Genomic DNA, 24037 nt, shown 5'->3' on the forward strand with positions numbered 1-24037 from the left:
AGCAACGTCTACGTGTATTACGGCCTCTCCAACTTCTACCAGAATCACCGTCGCTACGTCAAGTCCAGAGACGACAGCCAGCTGAACGGAGACCCCAAATCTCTGATGGTGAGACGCAGCGAAACACTGACGTAGCGAAACGCTGACGTAACGAAACGCTGACGTGGCGAAACACTGACGTGATGAAACGCTGACGCAGCGAAACGCTGACGTAGCGAAACACTGACATAGCGAAACACTGACGTGGCGAAACGCTGACGTAACGAAACACTGACTCTGTGAAACACTGACGCTGTGAAACGCTGACGTAACGAAACACTGACGTGGCGAAACACTGACGCTGTGAAACACTGACGTGGCGAAACACTGACGTAATGAAACACTGACGTGGCGAAACACTGACGTAATGAAACACTGACGTAATGAAACACTGACGTGGTGAAACGCTGGCGTAGCGAAACGCTGGCGTAGCGAAACGCTGGCGTAGCGCTATATCCTGCATCGAAAGTGAAGTTAAGCTCGCTCCATTGCGGAGATATTCCTGCGAGAGTGCGGAAAACTTAAATAAAGTAATTTATTTCAAATGTGAAATGTTACCAATATACTCACAGGCCACTAGGGGGTGCTCACGGGCCACTAGGGGGCGCTCGCGGGCCACTAGGGGGCGCTCGCGGGCCACTAGGGGGCGCTCGCGGGCCACTAGGGGGCGCTCGCGGGCCACTAGGGGGCGCTCGCGGGCCACTAGGGGGCGCTCGCGGGCCACTAGGGGGCGCTCGCGGGCCACTAGGGGGCGCTCGCGGGCCACTAGGGGGCGCTCGCGGACCACTAGGGGGCGCTCGCGGACCACTAGGGGGCGCTCGCGGATCACTAGGGGGCGCTCGCGGACCACTAGGGGGCGCTCACGGACCACTAGGAGGCGCTCACGGACCACTAGGGGCGCTCACGGACCACTAGGGGGCGCTCACGCGGACCACTAGGGGGCGCTCACGGACCACTAGGGAGCGCTCACGGACCACTAGGGGGCGCTCACGGACCACTAGGGGGCGCTCACGCGGACCACTAGGGGGCGCTCACGCGGACCACTAGGGGGCGCTCACGCGGACCACTAGGGGGCGCTCACGCGGACCACTAGGGGGCGCTCACGGACCACTAGGGGGCGCTCACGGACCACTAGGGGGCGCTCTCACGGACCACTAGGGGGCGCTCACGGACCACTAGGGGGCGCTCACGGACCACTAGGGGGCGCTCACGGACCACTAGGGGGCTAGGGGGCGCTCACGGACCACTAGGGGGCGCTCACGGACCACTAGGGGGCGCTCTCACGGACCACTAGGGGGCGCTCACACGGACTACTAGGGGGCGCTCACGGACCACTAGGGGGCGCTCTCACGGACCACTAGGGGGCGCTCTCACGGACCACTAGGGGGCGCTCACACGGACTACTAGGGGGCGCTCACGGACCACTAGGGGGCGCTCACGGACCACACTTCGAGAAGCTCTAGGGACTGTCATCATGCCAATCTTAGGAACAGAGCCACTTCAACACGGTGTCTCGTGAGCGTCGTCCATGTCGTCAGGCGTCCGGCTCCGCACACGGCTACACCACGTTACCATGTGCTGCTCTGACACAGAAGGAACATGCCGTGTTTTCCCAACAGCGCTTCTCTTCCTCTTCTCTCAGGAACCCAGTAAGGAGTGCGAGCCGTACGCTTTCCACGAGAACAAACCCATCGCTCCGTGTGGAGCCATCGCCAACAGCATGTTCAACGGTGAGCCGCTCTCCTGCTGTCTCCTCGTGTGCTCAGCAGCCAGTGTGGACCTGGAGATGAACGAAGGCTCCTCCAGCAGATCTAGAGAGGAATCTAGAGAGGAATCTAGAGAGGAATCCAGAGAGGAATCCAGAGAGGAATCCAGAGAAGAATCCAGAGAGGAATCCAGAGAGGAATCCAGAGAGGAATCCAGAGAGGAATCTAGAGAGGAATCTAGAGAGGAATCCAGAGAGGAATCTAGAGAGGAATCTAGAGAGGAATCTAGAGAGGAATCCAGAGAGGAATCTAGAGAGGAATCTAGAGAGGAATCTAGAGAGGAATCCAGAGAGGAATCCAGAGAGGAATCTAGAGAGGAATCTAGAGAGGAATCCAGAGAGGAATCTAGAGAGGAATCCAGAGAGGAATCTAGAGAGGAATCTAGAGAGGAATCTAGAGAGGAATCTAGAGAGGAATCCAGAGAGGAATCCAGAGAGGAATCCAGAGAGGAATCTAGAGAGGAATCTAGAGAGGAATCCAGAGAGGAATCCAGAGAGGAATCCAGAGAGGAATCCAGAGAGGAATCCAGAGAGGAATCCAGAGAGGAATCCAGAGAGGAATCTAGAGAGGAATCCAGAGAGGAATCCAGAGAGGAATCTAGAGAGGAATCCAGAGAGGAATCTAGAGAGGAATCTAGAGAGGAATCCAGAGAGGAATCCAGAGAGGAATCCAGAGAGGAATCCAGAGAGGAATCCAGAGAGGAATCTGAAAACATTTCTAGTGCAAGAGAATGTTTTGAGATGTGCAAGTAAATACAAATACAATACAAAGAGTGCAAGAAGAGTCAAGTAACTGAAATATGATATAATAAAAAAATTAAAATATTTTGATAATAATAATAATAATAATAATAAATAAATATAAATAAATATGATAAATAATAATAAAAAAATATAATAATAATAATAAATAAATATAAATATGATAAATAATAATAAAATAATATATAATAATAATAAAAATAATAAATAAATATAAATATGATAAATAATTAGAAAGACGCAAACAGATGAATGTAATGTGGGATGAAACTGTGGTGGTTTTAGTCCTGATGCGACAGCACGGTTTGTTTCGGGGTGATTTGCATCCAAAGGCCCGGACACACCAAACTGACACCGAAGAACACGTCCCGACGGACCCGACTGTTGTGTCGCCTCACGTCTCATGTGTCGCACTGGAACACACCGCAAAGACTTCAGCCATGGCCAAGAAGCACGGAGGAACTGCGCATGCGTGAGCGGCAATACCTCTCCTTGCCAGCAGGCGGCGGTGGTGTGTATCCGTCATTCAGAAGAGGCAACAAACTTCAGCTCTCTGAAGCAGAAAGAAACGATGTAAGCATTGAGGCTGGCAACCTTAAAGTACTGCTGCCACCACATTCCATGCACCAGTAATTACAATCCAAGGTTATATTAATATACGACATCGTAACACTGGCGGGCAGCTGAACAGCCAATCGGAGTGATTTATTCTGCCGACAGCTCCCTGATTCGATAATCGGGGGCGGAAGGTGTCGGCGCATCCGAAAAGACACGGCGGTGCGGGACACACCAATCTGAGTAGGGCGACAGGACGCTCGTCGACGGCCAGACATCGGTGTGTCCGGGCCTTAAGCGTGGGATTTAAGGAGGCGCTTCTTACCCTCTGCCTTTCTTTGTCCGCAGACACGCTGGAGCTGTTTTACAACGACCCCAACGGCACGAAGGTCCAGATCCTCCTGAACACCACGGGCATCGCCTGGTGGACGGACAAACACGTGAAGTTTGGAAACCCCGGAGGAAACAGCCCTAACCTCACCGCCGCCTTCCAAGGTTTCGCTTCCCTGCTTTATTATCACCTCCACAGTTACCGTGGAGACCGAGCTACAGAGAGACGTACATGCTGTCATGCCACGGTCCCGTGTTTAGGGTCACTTCCCTTCTGTCAGTGTCATTCCTCGCTTTGCATGTTGGATGGGAAGAAGGGATTTTAGCTTCCGGATGTCCGTCTGTAAAACCCTACCTACCCTCTGCCTTTATGATGTATATCTCTATTCACACTGAACAAAAACCACCAGCCGGAGACACACCTGTGCAATATGCACCTGAGGCGCGTTCACACTGCGGTACTTTTCCCACAAAGGTTCATGCGAACTGAGTTCATGATCGCGTTCACACCAAAAAGAGCCGGTACTAAAATTAGTTCATGCGAACCTTTTTACCCGCTCGAAAGTCCCTGCTAGAGAGCATGCTAGAGAGCATGCTAGAGAGCATGCTAGAGAGCAGGGACTTTCGAGCGGCTCTTTTGTGAGAAAAGAGCTATATTTCTGATTGGCTGGGCGGATTACAAACCACGCCCCGTAAAACTCCCAAAGAGTTTTGTGAAGCTGCCATTTTATTATCCTTGCATTAGCATTATTAGCATTAGCATTATTAGCATTAGCATTAGCCCAGCGCAGAAACGCAGAGAGACTAACTTATGGCAACACAAAATAAAGCATGGGAGCGGTGGAGATGAGGAGGTGTCGGCGTTCTGGCGATTTACTCGGAAGGCTTCAGTAGAAGCTGCTGGGAGTCCCAGCAGCTTCGACTGAAGCCTTCCCCAACTCCGGGGACTTCCGGCCGGGGACTCCGGGGGGCAGTATACGCCGTGAAGTGGTTTGCGGCCTGCCAGTAAACCCAAAGCAGAAGAAGAAGAAGTGACGTCAGCGGCTCCATTTGCCTAATCCACCCTCAGGGACTTGTTCCGGTGTGAACGCGATCTGTACTTAGTTCCTGAGAACTAAAGAGTTCTCAGGAACCTTTGTGGGAAAAGTACCGCGGTGTGAACGCGGCTAAGGGTGGATATTTCGGCGAAGAAGAGCTCATGAACACAGATGTGCGAACAGCACTGGAGAGAAATGGCCTTTTGTGTACATGGAGTTCAGCTCGTGAATGATGGGAGCAAAACAACTATAATTTCTACGTTGTTTTCTCTTCAGGAACAACGAAGCCGATAAACTGGCGTCGGCCGGTCTTCGATCTGGACGCCGACGAGGGGAACAACGGCTTCATCAACGAGGACTTCATCGTGTGGATGAGGACGGCCGCGCTGCCCACCTTCAGGAAACTCTACCGCATCATCAACAAGAAGAGCGGCATGGTGCCCACGCTGCCCCGAGGGAACTACTCTCTGGAGGTCGTCTACAGTATCCTTCAAAACACTCGAGATGCAAGACGCTTCTATCGTCGTTCGTTCATAGCTACAGTTCAGATATGACAATGAAAAACGTAATCTTTTTTTCTAGCCAATAGGAGCGCTAATAGGAGGTCTAGCCAATAGGAGCTCTAGCCAATAGGAGCTATAGCCAATAGGAGCGCTAGCCAATAGGAGCTCTAGCCAATAGGAGCTCTAGCCAATAGGAGCTCTAGCCAATAGGAGCGCTAATAGGAGGTCTAGCCAATAGGAGCTCTAGCCAATAGGAGCTCTAGCCAATAGGAGCTCTAGCCAATAGGAGCTCTAGCCAATAGGAGCTCTAGCCAATAGGAGCTCTAGTCAATAGGAGCTCTAGCCAATAGGAGCTCTAGCCAATAGGAGCTCTAGCCAATAGGAGCTCTAGCCAATAGGAGCGCTAGCCAATAGGAGCTCTAGCCAATAGGAGCTCTAGCCAATAGGAGCTCTAGCCAATAGGAGCTCTAGCCAATAGGAGCGCTAGCCAATAGGAGCTCTAGCCAATAGGAGCGCTAGCCAATAGGAGCTCTAGCCAATAGGAGCTCTAGCCAATAGGAGCTCTAGCCAATAGGAGCGCTAGCCAATAGGAGCGCTAGTCAATAGGAGCTCTAGCCAATAGGAGCTCTAGCCAATAGGAGCGCTAGTCAATAGGAGCTCTAGCCAATAGGAGCTCTAGCCAATAGGAGCTCTAGCCAATAGGAGCTCTAGCCAATAGGAGCTCTAGCCAATAGGAGCGCTAGTCAATAGGAGCTCTAGCCAATAGGAGCTCTAGCCAATAGGAGCTCTAGCCAATAGGAGCTCTAGCCAATAGGAGCGCTAGTCAATAGGAGCTCTAGCCAATAGGAGCGGTAGCCAATAGGAGCTCTAGCCAATAGGAGCTCTAGCCAATAGGAGCTCTAGCCAATAGGAGCGCTAGCCAATAGGAGCGCTAGCCAATAGGAGCGCTAGCCAATAGGAGCTCTAGCCAATAGGAGCTCTAGCCAATAGGAGCGGTAGCCAATAGGAGCGCTAGTCAATAGGAGCTCTAGCCAATAGGAGCGCTAGCCAATAGGAGCTCTAGCCAATAGGAGCTCTAGCCAATAGGAGCTCTAGCCAATAGGAGCTCTAGCCAATAGGAGCTCTAGCCAATAGGAGCGCTAGTCAATAGGAGCTCTAGCCAATAGGAGCGCTAGCCAATAGGAGCGGTAGCCAATAGGAGCTCTAGCCAATAGGAGCTCTAGCCAATAGGAGCTCTAGCCAATAGGAGCGCTAGCCAATAGGAGCGCTAGCCAATAGGAGCGCTAGCCAATAGGAGCGCTAGCCAATAGGAGCTCTAGCCAATAGGAGCGGTAGCCAATAGGAGCGCTAGTCAATAGGAGCTCTAGCCAATAGGAGCGCTAGCCAATAGGAGCTCTAGCCAATAGGAGCTCTAGCCAATAGGAGCGGTAGCCAATAGGAGCGCTAGTCAATAGGAGCTCTAGCCAATAGGAGCTCTAGCCAATAGGAGCGCTAGCCAATAGGAGCGCTAGTCAATAGGAGCTCTAGCCAATAGGAGCGCTAGTCAATAGGAGCGCTAGTCAATAGGAGCTCTAGCCAATAGGAGCGCTAGTCAATAGGAGCTCTAGCCAATAGGAGCGCTAGTCAATAGGAGCGCTAGCCAATAGGAGCTCTAGCCAATAGGAGCGCTAGTATTCCACATTGATGTCACTATGTAATTTCTGAGTTAATAAAAAAAAAAAAAGGTTTTTAGCTACTTTCATTTCGCTCCAAAATAATAATACTAAACTAATTTAAAATGTTTTTTAAATGTTTGCATCAGTTGATCGACAGGCTGAGTTCGCCCTCAGAAGTCATTGGTTTTGTATCGCGCTCTTGCTCAAAGACGCTTTGCATGGAATCAGAAACGGTCCTAATGCAGGTGAAGTGTGGCGTTGTCGATCAGAGTTTGGAAGCCATAGAGAGAAAGCGAGATTTGACGCGCACCCTTCTTTAACACGCGACCTCAGATTATCCCGTGCGCAGCTTCGAGGGCCGGAAGCGGATGATTCTGAGCACCATCTCCTGGATGGGGGGGAAGAACCCCTTTCTGGGCATCGCCTACATCGCCGTGGGCTCCGTGTGCTTCTTCCTGGGCGTCGTGCTGCTGCTCGTCCACCACAAGTGCGGAAACAGAAACAACAACGCTGACATTTCCAACTGAGCTGCTCACCTGTCCGGGTAAAGCTCACGTCATGCAGCGTCTAACTCGGCAGGACAATTAGAGTTTAGAGCGGCTCGATTCTGGCTGCTAAAGTTAATGAGAAAACTGCCCCAGCTTTTACAAACGTGGAAACTCAAATCTAATTCAGCAGACGTATAATCGGGCTTTAGAGATTAAAATAGCTCGATTCTGTGAGAAGCTGCCCGACCCAGCCAGGAGGCAGAACGTCCACAAATATACCCCGGCGTGGGCATTTATTAAAAACAAGTTCACCGCCTCAATCTGCGGTTCTCCTTTCCCCCGTCCTGCAGCCACAAGGATCTCACACCCACCCACCCCCCCAACAGACAGGGCAACAGAGCCTAAATACCCACCCCCCCAACAGACAGGGCAACAGAGCCTAAATACCCAGCCCCCCCAACAGACAGGGCAACAGAGCCTAAATACCCACCCTCCCAACAGACAGGGCAACAGAGCCTAAATACCCACCCTCCCAACAGACAGGGCAACAGAGCCTAAATACCCACCCTCCCAACAGACAGGGCAACAGAGCCTAAATACCCAGCCCCCCAACAGACAGGGCAACAGAGCCTAAATACCCACCCTCCCAACAGACAGGGCAACAGAGCCTAAATACCCAGCCCCCCCAACAGACAGGGCAACAGAGCCTAAATACCCACCCTCCCAACAGACAGGGCAACAGAGCCTAAATACCCAGCCCCCCCAACAGACAGGGCAACAGAGCCTAAATACCCAGCCCCCCCAACAGACAGGGCAACAGAGCCTAAATACCCACCCCCCCAACAGACAGGGCAACAGAGCCTAAATACCCACCCTCCCAACAGACAGGGCAACAGAGCCTAAATACCCACCCTCCCAACAGACAGGGCAACAGAGCCTAAATACCCACACTCCCAACAGACAGGGCAACAGAGCCTAAATACCCACCCTCCAATCATCACAACAAGACACAGGTGAGGGGGCGGGGCAACACAGGACACCAGGTGCACACCGTCATCAGCCACAGACAACATATACTGTGCAATCACGCTAATAAAGTGCCCTATCACCCGGCCTGAAGCCGTCAGTCCAGCGAAGTTACCTTCCGAGGAGCGCTAGCCAATAGGAGCGCTAGTATTCCACATTGATGTCACTATGTAATTTCTGAGTTAATAAAAAAAGAAGAAGTTTTTAGCTACTTTCCTTTCGCTCCAAAATAATACTCGGAGCGCCAGAATGTGGCGAAAGTTACCTTCGTCACATTCTGGCTGCTTATCTGCCCACAAAATGAAAACTGCCAGAAATGTGCCGTCGTTTAAAAGCTTTTAAAAATCTCCCAACTCAAATCCATCTAATTCACGTTTTAGAGTTAAACCGGCCGGCTGCCGACGGGAACGAGAAAACAGCCTGACATGTGCCAAAGCTTTTACAAACGTGCGAACTGAAACCCATCTAATTCAGCAGAAGAATAATTGGGTTTTAGATCGGGGAGTAACGGGTCCCAGAGGTCACGGTTCGGGTCGTACCTCGGTCCCAGAGGTCACGGTTCGGGTCGTACCTCGGTCCCAGAGGTCACGGTTCGGGTCGTACCTCGGTCCCAGAGGTCACGGTTCGGGTCGTACCTCGGTCCCAGAGGTCACGGTTCGGGTCGTACCTCGGTCCCAGAGGTCACGGTTCGGGTCGTACCTCGGTCCCAGAGGTCACGGTTCGGGTCGTACCTCGGTCCCAGAGGTCACGGTTCGGGTCGTACCTCGGTCCCAGAGGTCACGGTTCGGGTCGTACCTCGGTCCCAGAGGTCACGGTTCGGGTCGTACCTCGGTTTCGGGCTCACGGTTCGGAACAACAAGAAAAAGCAAAAAAAAGTCCCAAATGCGTAATTCCAGGTTTGTTGTTATTTATGTTTGAACAGTAGCGCAAGTTTCAGTTTACAAATAAGGAACTCTGACATTTTGAATAAGTAACTTTATTAAACAGTTAAAAACAAACGCACTCAGATGGCCATAGTATCTATTCTTTCACACACATACGAGTTTTGGGCCGAGGGCGACACCGTACTTCCGGTATGCGCCATTTCACGCGAGGTGCTGAATATCAGAGTCTATCGCCTTCATCAATATCTAGTCAACTCTAAAATACCACATATATGCAACGGCACGATAATATTATTGTGACAAGTGGGATTTCCAGAAGAGAGACGTAGATGCTGCCAAAATCGACGAAGGCCACTTTCGAGAGTCGTTTTCCCATACACCTGCAGGCAGTCTGTGAGGGCGACCCGACAACCCACACAGCTCTAGTTCACGCTGGTAGCGACCTCGAGCCCACCCTCAAGTCAGAGATGTCATCCGAAGACATGCAGCGATTTCTTCGGTTGTTAATTCAGAAAAAAAACCTAGTGCGCTGCCTGGCTACGTTAGCTAGCTGTTTACATTAGCACCTCCAGGATATTTGCACCTCCAGGAAAATGGCGGATTTATATATATATCTATGGCGCGCGTTGCATTGTGGGTAGCTCGTGACGTCACTGTGTGTGAAAGAATACTGGCTGATGTCAAACTAAAGGTTTCATCAAGCTGTAAAACTAAAAAGGATGTCTTGATAATCATAAATAATAAGAAAGTGTTTCAAGAGCGCAAAGTCGTTTAAAAACATATGCCAAAAGCTTCCGTTATTGATGTTGGTCTCTCGGCTCTCATGTCTCTCGCTTCTTAATATCGGGATCAGCTGTTGTCTTTCGCCGGGCTCCGGTGATGCCTTCTGATATGATTTAGCATGTTCGGCGTGTTTCTATTAGCATCCGCACCGCTGTCTAACAACGCCGACACCCCGTCCTCGTCCGATCCACCACTCGCACACCTCATCGTTATTGTCGTCCACAGGGAACCCGACATGTTCCCACAGCTGGTTTAAAAGAAGCCGGTGGGTTCTAGCTCCTGTGTGGTATCTGAACTCATACTAACTTTTCTTCTTCTTGTATTTAGTTCGTTTTGTTGTGTTTCTTCTTCTTCTTCTTCATTTGTTGTTTAAGGGCGGCTGGCAAACAGCTTTGAGGCGCAATACCGCCCCCTGGAGTATATATAGTGTAGTGGATGCTGCCCTGAATGAGACTTTTTCCCCACGTCGTATTCGTGACGTCCGAACCGTGACGGTACGAATACGGATACCGTTACACCCCTAGTTTTAGAGCTTAACATGTCTTGATTCTGGCTGATTGCCGAAGTGAATGAGAAAACAGCCGGAATGTGCCGTCGTTTAACAGCTTTTACAAAATGTCCGAACTCAGATCACCCGGATGAACTGCCTGAGAACACAGACACGTCCTCAAAGGCCCTAAACACGTCAGAACAAGTAGGACATGTATAATAAGTAAGGATGGGACAAATTGAGGATCATTACTTTAAAGAAACGTGAAGCCATGTGCTCCGTTTCTTCTGAACGGCGCTGGGAGTATTTACCACTCATGGACGAGTTTAGATTCTACAACACTCAGAAATTATATTATTACGAGTCACGACACTTTCCAGCGTTTAGATTATTGATCAGACTGAACTGAACGCTGAGATGTCGACTTGACTTCTGGGTTTCATAACTATTTATGAACCAAACGGGACGTCGGGAATATACTCATCTGTTCAGACGAGAAGATGTGTATTGGGAAAGTAAAGATAAAGCAAAGACAGCTCTAGAAAGTATTGCTTTAGAAAGACCGCCTTCTGTAAGAGCCTTGAAGTTGAAACCAAAACAACGAAAGGAAACATCCCTCTCTCTCTCATCTCCATGCAGGTGCAGCTAAAGCGAGCTGCAGTGTAGTCCTGTTGCATGCTGGGAGTTCTTCATGCGAGCTGTCCGAGCGACTCTTCCTTGTGCCTCGTCTCGTCTGTGAAGCCGTCCCTTGCAAACAAAAGAAATCATGCTTTTTAAAAAAGTGTCGCGCACGTCAGAGGGAACACAGCCTGACGCTATCATGACTACGTATTTATAGGAGATGCATCGTGAAGCCGGGTATCGGGGGGGGGGCTGTACAGAGTGTGTAAGTCGATGCAGAGACGTCGTGGCTTTGTCCCCCGTGCGTTAGATGTGATGTTAGCAGAACCAGCATGACGCAGTGCATGTCGTATGTTACATTACATGTGTTAGACGTTTGCACGGTGTGTGTACGTGTTGTCCTCCGCAGTTAAAATACTCAGTAACTTTATGCACCTTTTGCGCCTGAATCCGCCGTGTTCCTCAGCTGAGGAGAATCAATAGCATGTTGTGCCGAGTGATAATGTTTTTTTATTTTATTTTAATACGTTTAGTTTATGACGTGTCTTTTGATACTCCATTGTGTTGTGTTGTTGCTTTAAAATAATAAAAAGGTCGATGTAATTGTTCCTGCACTGAGTCCTTGTTCCTCGCTGGATGCCGTGACCGATACGGAAGGACTTTATCGATTGAAAGTCGCAGCTTCCACGCAGCTGGAGCGGCTCGCGCCGAGACGCGCAGCAGAACCACCAGAAGAGTTAACGACGAGTGCCTTTCGCTTTTATTGAGCTGTCTTTAAACGAGCCAATCAGGGTGGAGGAGCCTGAGCCAATCAGGGTGGAGGAGCCTGAGCCAATCAGGGTGGAGGAGCCTGAGCCACCGCACCACGGGCCGGAGGACCCAGAGCCCCCCCTACCTGAAAGACTCACACACACGGACACACACGGGTACACACACACACAAAGACAGACTCAAAGACACACAAAGACACACACGGACACACACACACACACACAAAGACACACGGACACACACACACACAAAGACACACGGACACACACACACACACAAAGACACACACACACACACACACACACACACACACACACACACACACACACAAAGACACACGGACACACACACACACACACACACACACACACACACACACAAAGACACACGGACACACACACACACACAAAGACAGACTCAAAGACACACACACACGGACACACACGGGTACACACACACACACACACAAAGACACACGGACACAAAGACACACACACACACACAAAGACAGACTCAAAGACACACGCACACACACAAAGACACACACACACACACACACACACAGACTCAAAGACACACGCACACAGAAAGACACACACACACACACACACACACACACACACACACAAAGACACATAGACACACACACACACAAAGACACATAGACAGACTCAAATACTCTCTCACACACACACACAGACACATGCGCACAAAGACACACAGACAGACACACAAAGACACACAGACACACACAAGACACATAGACACACACACACACAGACACACACACAAAGACACACAGACAGACACACGCGCACAAAGACACACACACACACAGACACATGCGCACAAAGACACACAGACAGACACACAAAGACACACAGACACACACAAAGACACATAGACACACACACACACAGACACACACACAAAGACACACAGACAGACACACGCGCACAAAGACACACACACACACTCACACACACACACAAAGACACACAGACACACACACAGACACACACACACAGACACACGCGCACAAAGACACACACACTCACACAGTTGTTACCCATTTCCATACATTGTTATCCAGATCGTAGCTGAGTGCAGAAGATAGTTTGGCTCGTGTTTACTCCTGAATGTATAATAATGAATCCCTGATGGGCTCAGAACACACGCGTGCACACAGAAGGATCCTCACTTGTATTGTTCAATGCAAATGTACGGAGCCCCTAAAGGGACATGAAGAAAAAAGAAAAAACAACAGAGGGAGAAAAAAAAAAGTCAGGATAACGAGTTAGTAGAAAGTTTCTCGCACTTTCTTTTTTGAGAAAGTGACCGGTGCGCCAAGGAGGAAGTGAAACAGGAGACAACCGTTTAATTGCAGACTGTTATGTTTACGTGGGGAAATGACAGTGCACACATTATTTGAGATATATTTTTAAGTCAGACTTAATTGTATGGACATTTCGGCCAGGGGTGTAGAGCTATTGGTTTATACACACACACACACACACACACACACACACACAGAGCCAGTGGCGGACTGGCCATCGGGACGAATCCCATTGGGCCATTTGTTTGCATGTCCCTTTAGGGGCTCCGTACAATGTGTTCCGTTTCATATTCATGTAAATAAAATCCAAATACAGAAAAAAGTGTTAAAGATGTATTTCTGATCCTCACACATTAGTTTCCCGTTTAAATCCCCTGCCCCTGCACACACGCCGCTCTCTGCGCACGGATCGCTTCGTGTGTGGGTTTTTTGAGACTCCCCTGACGATCAGCCGATTCGTACTTGTAATTTGTTCTATCTATAGCCAATCAGATGTCTCCTCAATTCTAAGCCAATCGAGGGTATGATTTATTGCGTTCATGACGTAGCGCTTCGTGTACGCATGTTGCGCAGTCCGGTCAGCTCGCTAAACAGAAGGCGGGGCTTCAGGTGATCATGCGGAGCTGCGAGTCTCCGTCAGACTCAGCCAATAGTATGAAGCTGCAGCGTCGGAGACAGCAGTTACAGAACCACACACACAGGTCCCGCGTCACGTGACGGAGCCCCGCGTGACGGCGGCACGTGACGGCCAACGCACGTTCACATGAATGTTTATATATATATTCTGTTAATTTAGTTGAGAATTTCAAAAATATAGTATTTTATGTCTTTTATGTATATTAAACAACACTGTTAATTTAGTTTTGGGTATGTTTATAATTCTCTTCATTATTATTCAAAAGAAAACAACACTGTTCCTTCGACAGTATCATAATTCTCTTTCATTATAATTGTTAATAAATCAAAGGTGTCTTCGAAGAGGTGCTCGATTACTGAAAACAACTGTTAGTGTGTTCATGCACCGGCCTGCAAAAGATACACAAGCAGTTTGACCGAGAGGCATTTCAGTTCAGAATACATTTCTATGTATTTGTATTGCGGGGTCTGCTGTCTCTTCTCTGGGGGCGAGGCGGGGTCTGCTGTCTCTTCTCTGGGGGCGAGGCGGGGTCTGCTGTCTCTTCACTGGGGGCGAGGCGGGGTCTGCTGTCTCTTCTCTGGGGGCGAGGCGGGGTCTGCTGTCTCTTCTCTGGGGGTGAGGCGGGGTCTGCTGTCTCTTCTCTGGGGGTGAGGCGGGGTCTGCTGTCTCTTCACTGGGGGCGAGGGGGGGTCTGCTGTCTCTTCACTGGGGGTGAGGCGGGGTCTGCTGTCTCCTCACTGGGGGCGAGGGGGGGTCTGCTGTCTCCTCACGGGGGGCGAGGGGGGGTCTGCTGTCTCCTCACTGGGGGCGAGGGGGGGTCTGCTGTCTCTTCTCTGGGGGCGAGGGGGGGTCTGCTGTCTCCTCACTGGGGGCGAGGGGGGGTCTGCTGTCTCCTCACTGGGGGCGAGGGGGGGTCTGCTGTCTCCTCACTGGGGGCGAGGCGGGGTCTGCTGTCTCTTCACTGGGGGCGAGGGGGGGTCTGCTGTCTCCTCACTGGGGGCGAGGCGGGGTCTGCTGTCTCTTCACTGGGGGTGAGGCGGGGTCTGCTGTCTCCTCACTGGGGGCGAGGGGGGGTCTGCTGTCTCTTCTCTGGGGGCGAGGCGGGGTCCGCTGTCTCTTCTCTGGGGGCGAGGCGGGGTCTGCTGTCTCTTCACTGGGGGCGAGGCGGGGTCTGCTGTCTCTTCTCTGGGGGCGAGGCGGGGTCCGCTGTCTCTTCTCTGGGGGCGAGGCGGGGTCTGCTGTCTCTTCTCTGGGGGCGAGGCGGGGTCTGCTGTCTCTTCACTGGGGGTGAGGCGGGGTCTGCTGTCTCTTCACTGGGGGCGAGGCCCGGGGGCCCGGGGGGCCAAATCCGGCCCGCCACTTCATTTTATGTGGCCCACAAGAGCTTTCAAAGTATATCATTTATTTAAGTTTATTTTAAAGTTACGTGCCGCTTTACAGGAGAACGTTGCCCATAAACTACATGTCCCACAATGCATCTCATTGTGTGACATGCGCAATGAAGAGACTTGCAATTATTTCCCCTAGACTTCTGCTTTCAGACGTAGTTAATTATGAAGTTATCTATCCGATAGTAATCCAATGCAGAGGAAATATTGTAAAATAATACATTATTTTATATTTATTATGTATTTTTATATAATCTTAAAGTTACCACCGGCCCTTTGAGTGCAACCGTAATTCTAATGTGGCCTGCGATGACATTGAGTTTGACACCGTTGGGCTAAGGCATTGGAGCACAATCGATACGCAGTAATAATCTCAACAATAACTGACTAAAACACCTCGATATTACAACACATGTCAACATGATGCCACTGTCTGATAACCAGGCAGTCAGCACAGACTATTTACAATGAATTCAAATTGTAATACAATGACTGTTAAAGAAGCATTTACACTGAAGACAGAACTCAGGCTCCTGCTGATTTAACGTAGTGGACATATTGACGTGCTTTTGTCCTCCGTTGAAGTTTAATTAATTAGGTGACTATAATTAATCATTAGGGTTGGGAAGTTTACTTTTTTAAATGTAGCAGGTTACAGATGAGTCATTACGCTGTTAAAATGTAATAAGTAATGTAACTTGACTATGTAACTATTTGGGTTGAAATTCTAATTGGGTTATTTTATGTTTTTGGATAAAAGCCTCAAATAACATAACCATAATACAGTTTCATTAAACAAATAAACAAAATGGTTGACAGTTGGTTTTGCAGCGAGTCATCATAGGCAGGGGGGTCAAACTCAAGGCCCGGGGGCCAAATCCGGCCCGCGACTTCATTTTATGTGGCCCCACAAGAGCTTGAAAAAAATATGATTTTATTATACGGTTACATGCTACTTTACAGAAGCACGTTGCCCATAAACTACATGTCCCACAATGCATCTGAAATTTGACTTTTTTTCTCAGAATTTGACTTTTCTTTTTTCAAAATGTCACTTTTTTAAATTTTGACATTTTTTCCAGAATGTTCTTTTCTTCTTAAATCATTTTGTGACATTCTCACTGAAGAGACTTGCAATTATTTCCCCTAGACTTCTGCTTTCAGACGCAGTTAATTATGAAGGTATTACCCTATCCGATAATAATCCAATGCAGAGGCAATGATGTAATATAATAATTGAGTTTGACACCCCTGCCCTAGGCTAACAGATTACATGTAGCACGTGTTGCTCGTATGGCTGTTCAATTCAACAGAATAGTTGTTAACTTTAAAAACATGATTCACATTACTCACACTCTTACTGTAATCAGTGATTCAATTACTCAACTATGACTCCTAGTTGGGCCAACATCACGCTAGCTTCATTAAACAAATGAGCAAATATGCTAACGAAGCTAATGCTTTTGGTAATGCTTTTTGCCGAAAGCTATAGCTAACGAATAGTTGTTTTTAGAGACTTTAATACGGTTAGCCAGTGGCGGCTGGTGGGACATATGTTTGGTGGGGCTGTTGATAGAGTGAGTAAAAATTACCCCTTAAATCAGGACTTCTGGTGATGTAATGGCGCGTTTCCAGTGCAGCGCGGAGCTCGCTTTAATGCTGCGTTCAGACCGGTGCTCTAAACGCTCCTATCGCATCGCTCTAGTCGCTCGAGTTTCACCGCGGCTGCCAGCTGTGTTTACTCGCATCATTCAAACAAGACGCGCTGGCTCGGGAGCTACAACAACATGAACATATTTTACCGTGATTAAATTGTAATACACGTTTCTAAATGATGCCGACGTAACAACATACTGATACCGGTTAGTAAAAACCATGAGTTAATGCTTTGAGTCTGCAGACAGACGGCAGAGAAACACCTTTTAAATGCGTGTTTTCTGAATGGAGATCGGCTAAGCTAACGCTATATATGCTCCGACCGTACACACTCACAACAACGGCCTAGAGACATAAACAAACCAGCGCCTGTGTTCTCCATGACGCAGGCAGTCTGTGGTTTGGACTGGGGCTGTGCGATTATGGCAAAAATCATAATCACGATTATTTGGGTCAAGAATTGATATCACGATTATTTTGAAGATTATTCATTGAACTTTTATTGAACTTTAAAACAAATAATATTTTACCAATAAACAAGAACAACAAATATGTTGGAGCGCACTTCCAAAACCAAACTAAACATATATTATTAATATGATAAATACAAATAAATTAGACCAAAATAAATTAGATCAAATATACTATCACAACCTGCTGAAAACTCCCTAACATATAGCAACATGTTGGTAAAACATATTCAACATATTCCACTCAGTCAAACGTTGAAGGCTGGCCCACCGTCACGGTCCAGAAGAACAGGAGATAAATGTTGAACTACAATTTAAGACCAAATTAAAGTGTGTAGGCCACCATGGCACATGCTGGCAGGGCTGCTCACGTCATCTCAGCCTGTTGACATGGTCTGGTTTCAGAGATGAGCGCAGGCAGGAGACAAGCCACCTGTCCTGAAGACCCTCAGCCACGCCCCGACACATGGGGTGACGCCGGCCAATCACAAAGCTGTGATGCGTTCAAGTGCATTATTCTGGCACAGGAAGATTATGTTACAGGACATTAACGATAACACAGAATATTGTTGTTCTATTTTTAGACACATCTCGCGATCGACTGGTTGGGCACCCCAGGGCTCGACCATAGGTCTGTAGTGGTGGCAAAGTAGTCAGCTGAAGCCACATCTCTCTCAATTTCCCCACGGCATGTGTCATATAGTGCAGGCAGCGCAGACCTGCTGGAATAATACCGAGACGGCATCGCGTAACGCTTGTCCAACGTGTTGACAAGTTGCTTGAAGCCCTGGTTGCTAACAGTGCTAACTGGGCACATATCTTTAGCGATGTGAAATGTAACGGCAAATAGTGGAAATAGTTTTGCCCTTCTTCTTAACGAGTTGCTGCTCTTGTTCTGACATCTTCGCTCGCGCTGAACACTCACAACACGTCACTCCCACGTGGCCGAGTGGGCTTTTAGGGAGGGGCGAAAGCGCACCCAGAAAAATAATCGTATTTAGTCAATTATGCCGTTTTCATAATCGTCGCATAATCACGATTAAAATACGATTAATTGCACAGTCCTACCTCTAAGCCAATCACAACAGAGCCGGCCAGCTAACCAATCAGAGCAGACTGGGTTCTGGTTTCAGACAGAGGGTGAAAAGGCAGGCAGTATGAGAACAATAGAGCTTTTTGAACATGAAAGCGAGTTTGTGAAGAAGTAAAACATGACTTTAGTGACATCTGGTGGTCAAATGAGATATACTTTAAAGAGTGGTACTTTAATTTAACCGATATTTAAGACAAACGATGGAACAATGATCGTCTGCAAAGATGGAAAGTAGAATCAGTGTAAAAAGGAAGGTATTTATATAGTAAGGAATCTGATCAGCATGTTCGCTCGAACGACGACACAACATAAATAAATAAATAATGGGTATCAGGGAAAGAAACCGGTTGAGTCCCGTCTCAAACACGAATGGATGCAAAGGGCAAATAATACTGAGCCCGAGGGTTTCCAGATCTCATTTGAACCTGGCTCCAAATTTCAAACCAAAAATCTCTCAAACTTTTTCCCGAAATCACGTTTTATTTTATTACAACGACAAACAATCGTGAGCAGATAAAAGTAAAAAAAAAAATCAACCAAACAATATTTACATTTGTACAGATTCTAAAATGTTCTCTAAAAAAAATCCTTAGCGTCTCCATCATCACAGTTACTCACTGGAGGAAAAACATACATTATTATCAAGAACATAGCGGTTGTGTCTAAATGAGGCGACTAACGTCATCACGCCCAACATTAGCCACCTTTAGCTTAGCGGTGGTCAGAGATGGGGTCGTTACTAAAAAAAAGTAATATATTACATATTACATATTACTTTTAAAAAAAGTAATATATTACACTACTTCGTTACTCTCTACATAAAGTAATTCGTTACTTTACTCGTTACTTTAGTCGTTACTTTACTCGCAGGGCCGGCCCGCCCCTCCCTGCAGGCAGATCACGCAGACTGCTAAAGTTTCAAATGTTCTCTTTAGTTCAGTTTCCATTGTCGCATAAGACTGATCCAGATAGCTCCTGAATGTTTTCCTATCTGACCATGGCTGTCCTCTGTCTCCTGCTATCTGACCGTGGCTGTCCTCTGTCTCCTGCTATCTGACCGTGGCTGTCCTCTGTCTCCTGTTATCTGACCGTGGCTGTCCTCTGTCTCCTGCTATCTGACCGTGGCTGTCCTCTGTCTCCTGTTATCTGACCGTGGCTGTCCTCTGTCTCCTGCTATCTGACCGTGGCTGTCCTCTGTCTCCTGCTATCTGACCGTGGCTGTCCTCTGTCTCCTGCTATCTGACCGTGGCTGTCCTCTGTCTCCTGCTATCTGACCGTGGCTGTCCTCTGTCTCCTGCTATCTGACCGTGGCTGTCCTCTGTCTCCTGCTATCTGACCGTGGCTGTCCTCTGTCTCCTGCTATCTGACCGTGGCTGTCCTCTGTCTCCTGCTATCTGTATATTTTGCGCAGTCTATCTCTGCTCACGCTGTTGCGTCGGCGTGTTCTCCTGCGTGTTGGCCATGTGTTGCACTGGAACCAGACACCGCAAAGACTTCAGCCGAGCACGTACGAACTGCGCATGCGTGAGTGGCAATAACTCTCCTTACCAGCAGGCGGCGGTAGTGTGTATTCGTCATTCAAAACAGGCAACAACCGGAAAACAGAGAAGAAGAACAGACTACGTGTGTGATATAAATAAACAACAGCTATGTGCGTTAGCTTCACCTTAGCACGTGTTCTTTGCAGGTGTTTATTGAGGTTTGATTATGACTGATTATAGAAAGTGACGAAGTAACGCGTGTCGGGGCAATGTTAGTAACTGTAGTGTGATTACTGAATTATAAAAGTAACGCGTTACACTACTCCGTTACCGACAAAGTAATATTATTACAGTAATGCGTTATTAGGCTAAGCTAACCTGTAGCTGCTCCCTCCACACTCACAACAACTTCATACAGACATAAATAAAGCAGCTGTATTCGCCACACAGGAAACACACATTTAAAACGGGTTTGCCTGCCGTTTTCGTGTACACAAGCATTCCTCAATGGTTCGGAAAGTGGCGCTGTACCTTAATAATATAAAGGCTTGTATTTGCTGCATTTCCTGTTCGAAAAGTGGCGCTGTGCTGAGAGTGGAGGGTGTCCTGAGATTAGCCTGGCAGGCTCCAAGGAGCTGTCAACTCCGGACTGCGCAAAATGCGTACATGAAGCGCTACGTCATCAACGCAAGAAATCTACCCTCGTGGGGGCGCGCTCATGTGATTGGCTTAGAATTGAGGAGACATCTGATTGGCTATAGATAGAAAAAAATACAAGTACGAATCGGCTGACACTCAGGGGAGTCTCAAAATACCCACACACGAAGCGATCCGTGCACAGAGAGCGGCTTGTGTTGCAGGTGCAGGGGATTTAAACGGAAAACAAATATGTGTGGATCAAAAATACATCTGTAAAACTTTTTTATGTATTTGGATTTTATTTACATGAATATGAAACGGAACACATTTGTGTGTGCTTTGAAAAACACAAGTGTGGATCCGGAAATACAAGTGTGAATCCTTCTGTGTGCACGTGTGTATTATGAGACTGTTCTGAGCCCATACATAAGAGCTCATAGTATTTCTCTGTAGGGAAATAGAGCCTATGCTGAATATTGAGATGTTGTAAATGGGGGAAATAGATTTATTTATGGGGCTTTTTATCCTTCATTATTGATATATATTGACTGTTTTGGGTATTTTGTTTATGTTTTAATAAGTATATCGTTATTGTAATCTATTTGTATTTACTTCTCCTTCATGTGCAATGTCTTACCTCTGCTGCTGTGACGGAAAACCATCTTTAATTTGGATCATTTTAGGATATCTTGTGTATTTTTTAATCTTTTATTTTTTGTACACCGGACCTTCGTCACTCGTGTGGGCGGGGCTTATCGACGCACGTTGGAATTCTCGCGTTGTTATTGGCCGAGCGCGAAAATTCAAATGTGTTAGAAACGGCAACACGCCAGAGAAACAAACGAGAGAAATTGATGTTTAAAAGCTAAAAAACTACTACAATATAACACTTGGGACTTTGGTTTTAAAGTGATTGCAGAATGGATACTCTTTCTTATATACAGTAAGTCAGCATTTGTTGTCTTTAACGCTTCCCGGTATTAGCTTGATGCTAACGGCTAGCTCTCAGAATGTAATCAACGGATACAGCAGTGTTGTGAAGTAACTACGTACATTAACTTAAGTACAATTTAGAGATACTTGTACTTTACTTGAGTATTTCAATGTTATGCTACCTTGTACTTCTACTCCACTACATGTATTTAATCCCTTTAGTTACTTCTCAGATCTGGATGAATGATGGTAAATATAATCAAGTGTTGAATCAGACTTTAGTTCCACCTGGAGTAAATCCACCAGCTACCCTGCAGTCTACAAAGTACTTCAGACTAGCTGCACCTTCACCAGCTACCCTGCAGTCTACAAAGTACTTCAGACTAGCTGCACCTTCACCAGCTACCCTGCAGTCTACAAAGTACTTCAGACTAGCTGCACCTTCACCAGCTTTGAGGACACTTTCATGATCAATCATTATAAAACATATCGGATATATTATTCTGAAATGGACCAATCTGCACAACGACTACTTTTACTGTCGCTACTCTCACTATATTTTGATGAGAATACTTTTCTACTTTCACTTGGAACATTCTGAATGCAGGACTTGTACTGTGACAGAGTATTCCTACACTCTGGTACTTCTACTTTTACTCAAGTACTGAGAGTACCCCCCCTCTGTTTGTGTCGCTGTCTCTCTTCTTAATGTCCCTCTCTTCCCTGCTGTAGGTTATTTGAGGAAAGCATGAGTTTATATACCGGAGACGACCCTCTGGATCCTTGGGGCTCGTGAGTAATCTGAAGTTAGCATTAGCTAATGCTTTAGCTTTCAATCAGAATATAAGATACAAATATCTATCTTCCCTCCTTGTGTTCTTCTCTATAGTGATATCTCCGCTGTGTACTTGTCTCTATAGTGATATATCCTCTGTGTACTTCTCGATATCTCCTCTGTGTACTTCCCTCTATAGTGATATCTCCTCTGTGTACTTCTCTCTATAGTGATATATCCTCTGTGTACTTCTCTCTATAGTGATATATCCTCTGTGTACTTCTCTCTATAGTGATATCTCCTCTGTGTACTTCTCTCTATAGTGATATATCCTCTGTGTACTTCTCTCTATAGTGATATCTCCTCTGTGTACTTCTCTCTATAGTGATATCTCCTCTGTGTACTTCCCTCTATAGTGATATCTCCTCTGTGTACTTCTCGATATCTCCTCTGTGTACTTCCCTCTATAGTGATATCTCCTCTGTGTACTTGTCTCTATAGTGATATATCCTCTGTGTACTTCTCTCTATAGTGATATCTCCTCTGTGTACTTCTCTCTATAGTGATATCTCTCTGTGTACTTCTCTCTATAGTGATATCTCCTCTGTGTACTTCCCTCTATAGTGATATCTCCTCTGTGTACTTCCCTCTATAGTGATATCTCCTCTGTGTACTTCTCTCTAGTGATATCTCCTCTGTGTACTTCCCTCTATACTGATATCTCCTCTGTGTACTTCTCTCTATAGTGATATCTCCTCTGTGTACTTCCCTCTATACTGATATCTCCTCTGTGTACTTCTCTCTATAGTGATATCTCCTCTGTGTACTTCTCTCTATAGTGATATATCCTCTGTGTACTTCTCTCTATAGTGATATCTCCTCTGTGTACTTCTCTCTATAGTGATATATTCTCTGTGTACTTCTCTCTATAGTGATATCTCCTCTGTGTACTTCCCTCTATAGTGATATCTCCTCTGTGTACTTCCCTCTATAGTGATATCTCCTCTGTGTACTTCTCGATATCTCCTCTGTGTACTTCCCTCTCTAGTGATATCTCCTCTGTGTACTTCTCTCTATAGTGATATCTCCTCTGTGTACTTCTCTCTATAGTGATATCTCCTCTGTGTACTTCCCTCTCTAGTGATATCTCCTCTGTGTACTTCTCTCTATAGTGATATCTCCTCTGTGTACTTCCCTCTATAGTGATATCTCCTCTGTGTACTTCTCTCTCTGGTGATATCTCCTCTGTGTACTTCTCTCTATAGTGATATCTCCTCTGTGTACTTCTCTCTCTGGTGATATCTCCTCTGTGTACTTCTCTCTATAGTGATATCTCCTCTGTGTACTTCTCTCTATAGTGATATCTCCTCTGTGTACTTCTCTCTATAGTGATATCTCCTCTGTGTACTTCTCTCTATAGTGATATCTCCTCTGTGTACTTCTCTCTATAGTGATATCTCCTCTGTGTACTTCTCTCTATAGTGATATCTCCTCTGTGTACTTCTCTCTATAGTGATATCTCCTCTGTGTACTTCTCTCTATAGGTGATATCTCCTCTGTGTACTTCTCTCTATAGTGATATCTCCTCTGTGTACTTCTCTCTATAGTGATATCTCCTCTGTGTACTTCTCTCTATAGTGATATCTCCTCTGTGTACTTCTCTCTATAGTGATATCTCCTCTGTGTACTTCTCTCTATAGTGATATCTCCTCTGTGTACTTCTCTCTATAGTGATATCTCCTCTGTGTACTTCTCTCTATAGTGATATCTCCTCTGTGTACTTCTCTCTATAGTGATATCTCCTCTGTGTACTTCTCTCTATAGTGATATCTCCTCTGTGTACTTCTCTCTATAGTGATATCTCCTCTGTGTACTTCTCTCTATAGTGATATCTCCTCTGTGTACTTCTCTCTATAGTGA

At 47.1% G+C, this 24037-nt stretch overlaps 2 protein-coding genes across 5 annotated transcripts in view; both read left to right on the forward strand.

Moving 5' to 3' along the window:
- On the forward strand, window positions 1-11541 carry LOC117440741 (cell cycle control protein 50A-like; the record flags this gene model as incomplete). Its single annotated transcript, XM_071202094.1, has 5 exons — window positions 1-108; window positions 1682-1769; window positions 3470-3616; window positions 4765-4971; window positions 6980-11541. Coding segments are annotated over 5 exons (744 nt in total), but the record flags the coding sequence as incomplete, so codon positions are not given.
- LOC117440742 (mitotic checkpoint serine/threonine-protein kinase BUB1-like) overlaps window positions 7123-24037 on the forward strand; it is a 24139-nt gene continuing 7224 nt past the window's right edge. For 2 of the 4 annotated variants that reach the window (XM_034076969.2, XM_034076970.2), the window contains exons 1-2: window positions 21163-21352; window positions 22075-22134. In XM_034076969.2, the coding sequence (XP_033932860.1) occupies window positions 21330-21352; window positions 22075-22134 (83 nt within the window). In that variant the 5' untranslated portion in view covers window positions 21163-21329. Of the gene's footprint in view, window positions 7191-21162; window positions 21353-21791; window positions 21984-22074; window positions 22135-24037 lie in introns of those variants that run through there. The other 2 variants (XM_071202092.1, XM_071202093.1) reach the window with 2 other exon arrangements.

Source organism: Pseudochaenichthys georgianus, unplaced genomic scaffold, assembly GCF_902827115.2.
Source record: "Pseudochaenichthys georgianus unplaced genomic scaffold, fPseGeo1.2 scaffold_1161_arrow_ctg1, whole genome shotgun sequence".
NCBI lineage: Eukaryota > Metazoa > Chordata > Actinopteri > Perciformes > Channichthyidae > Pseudochaenichthys > Pseudochaenichthys georgianus.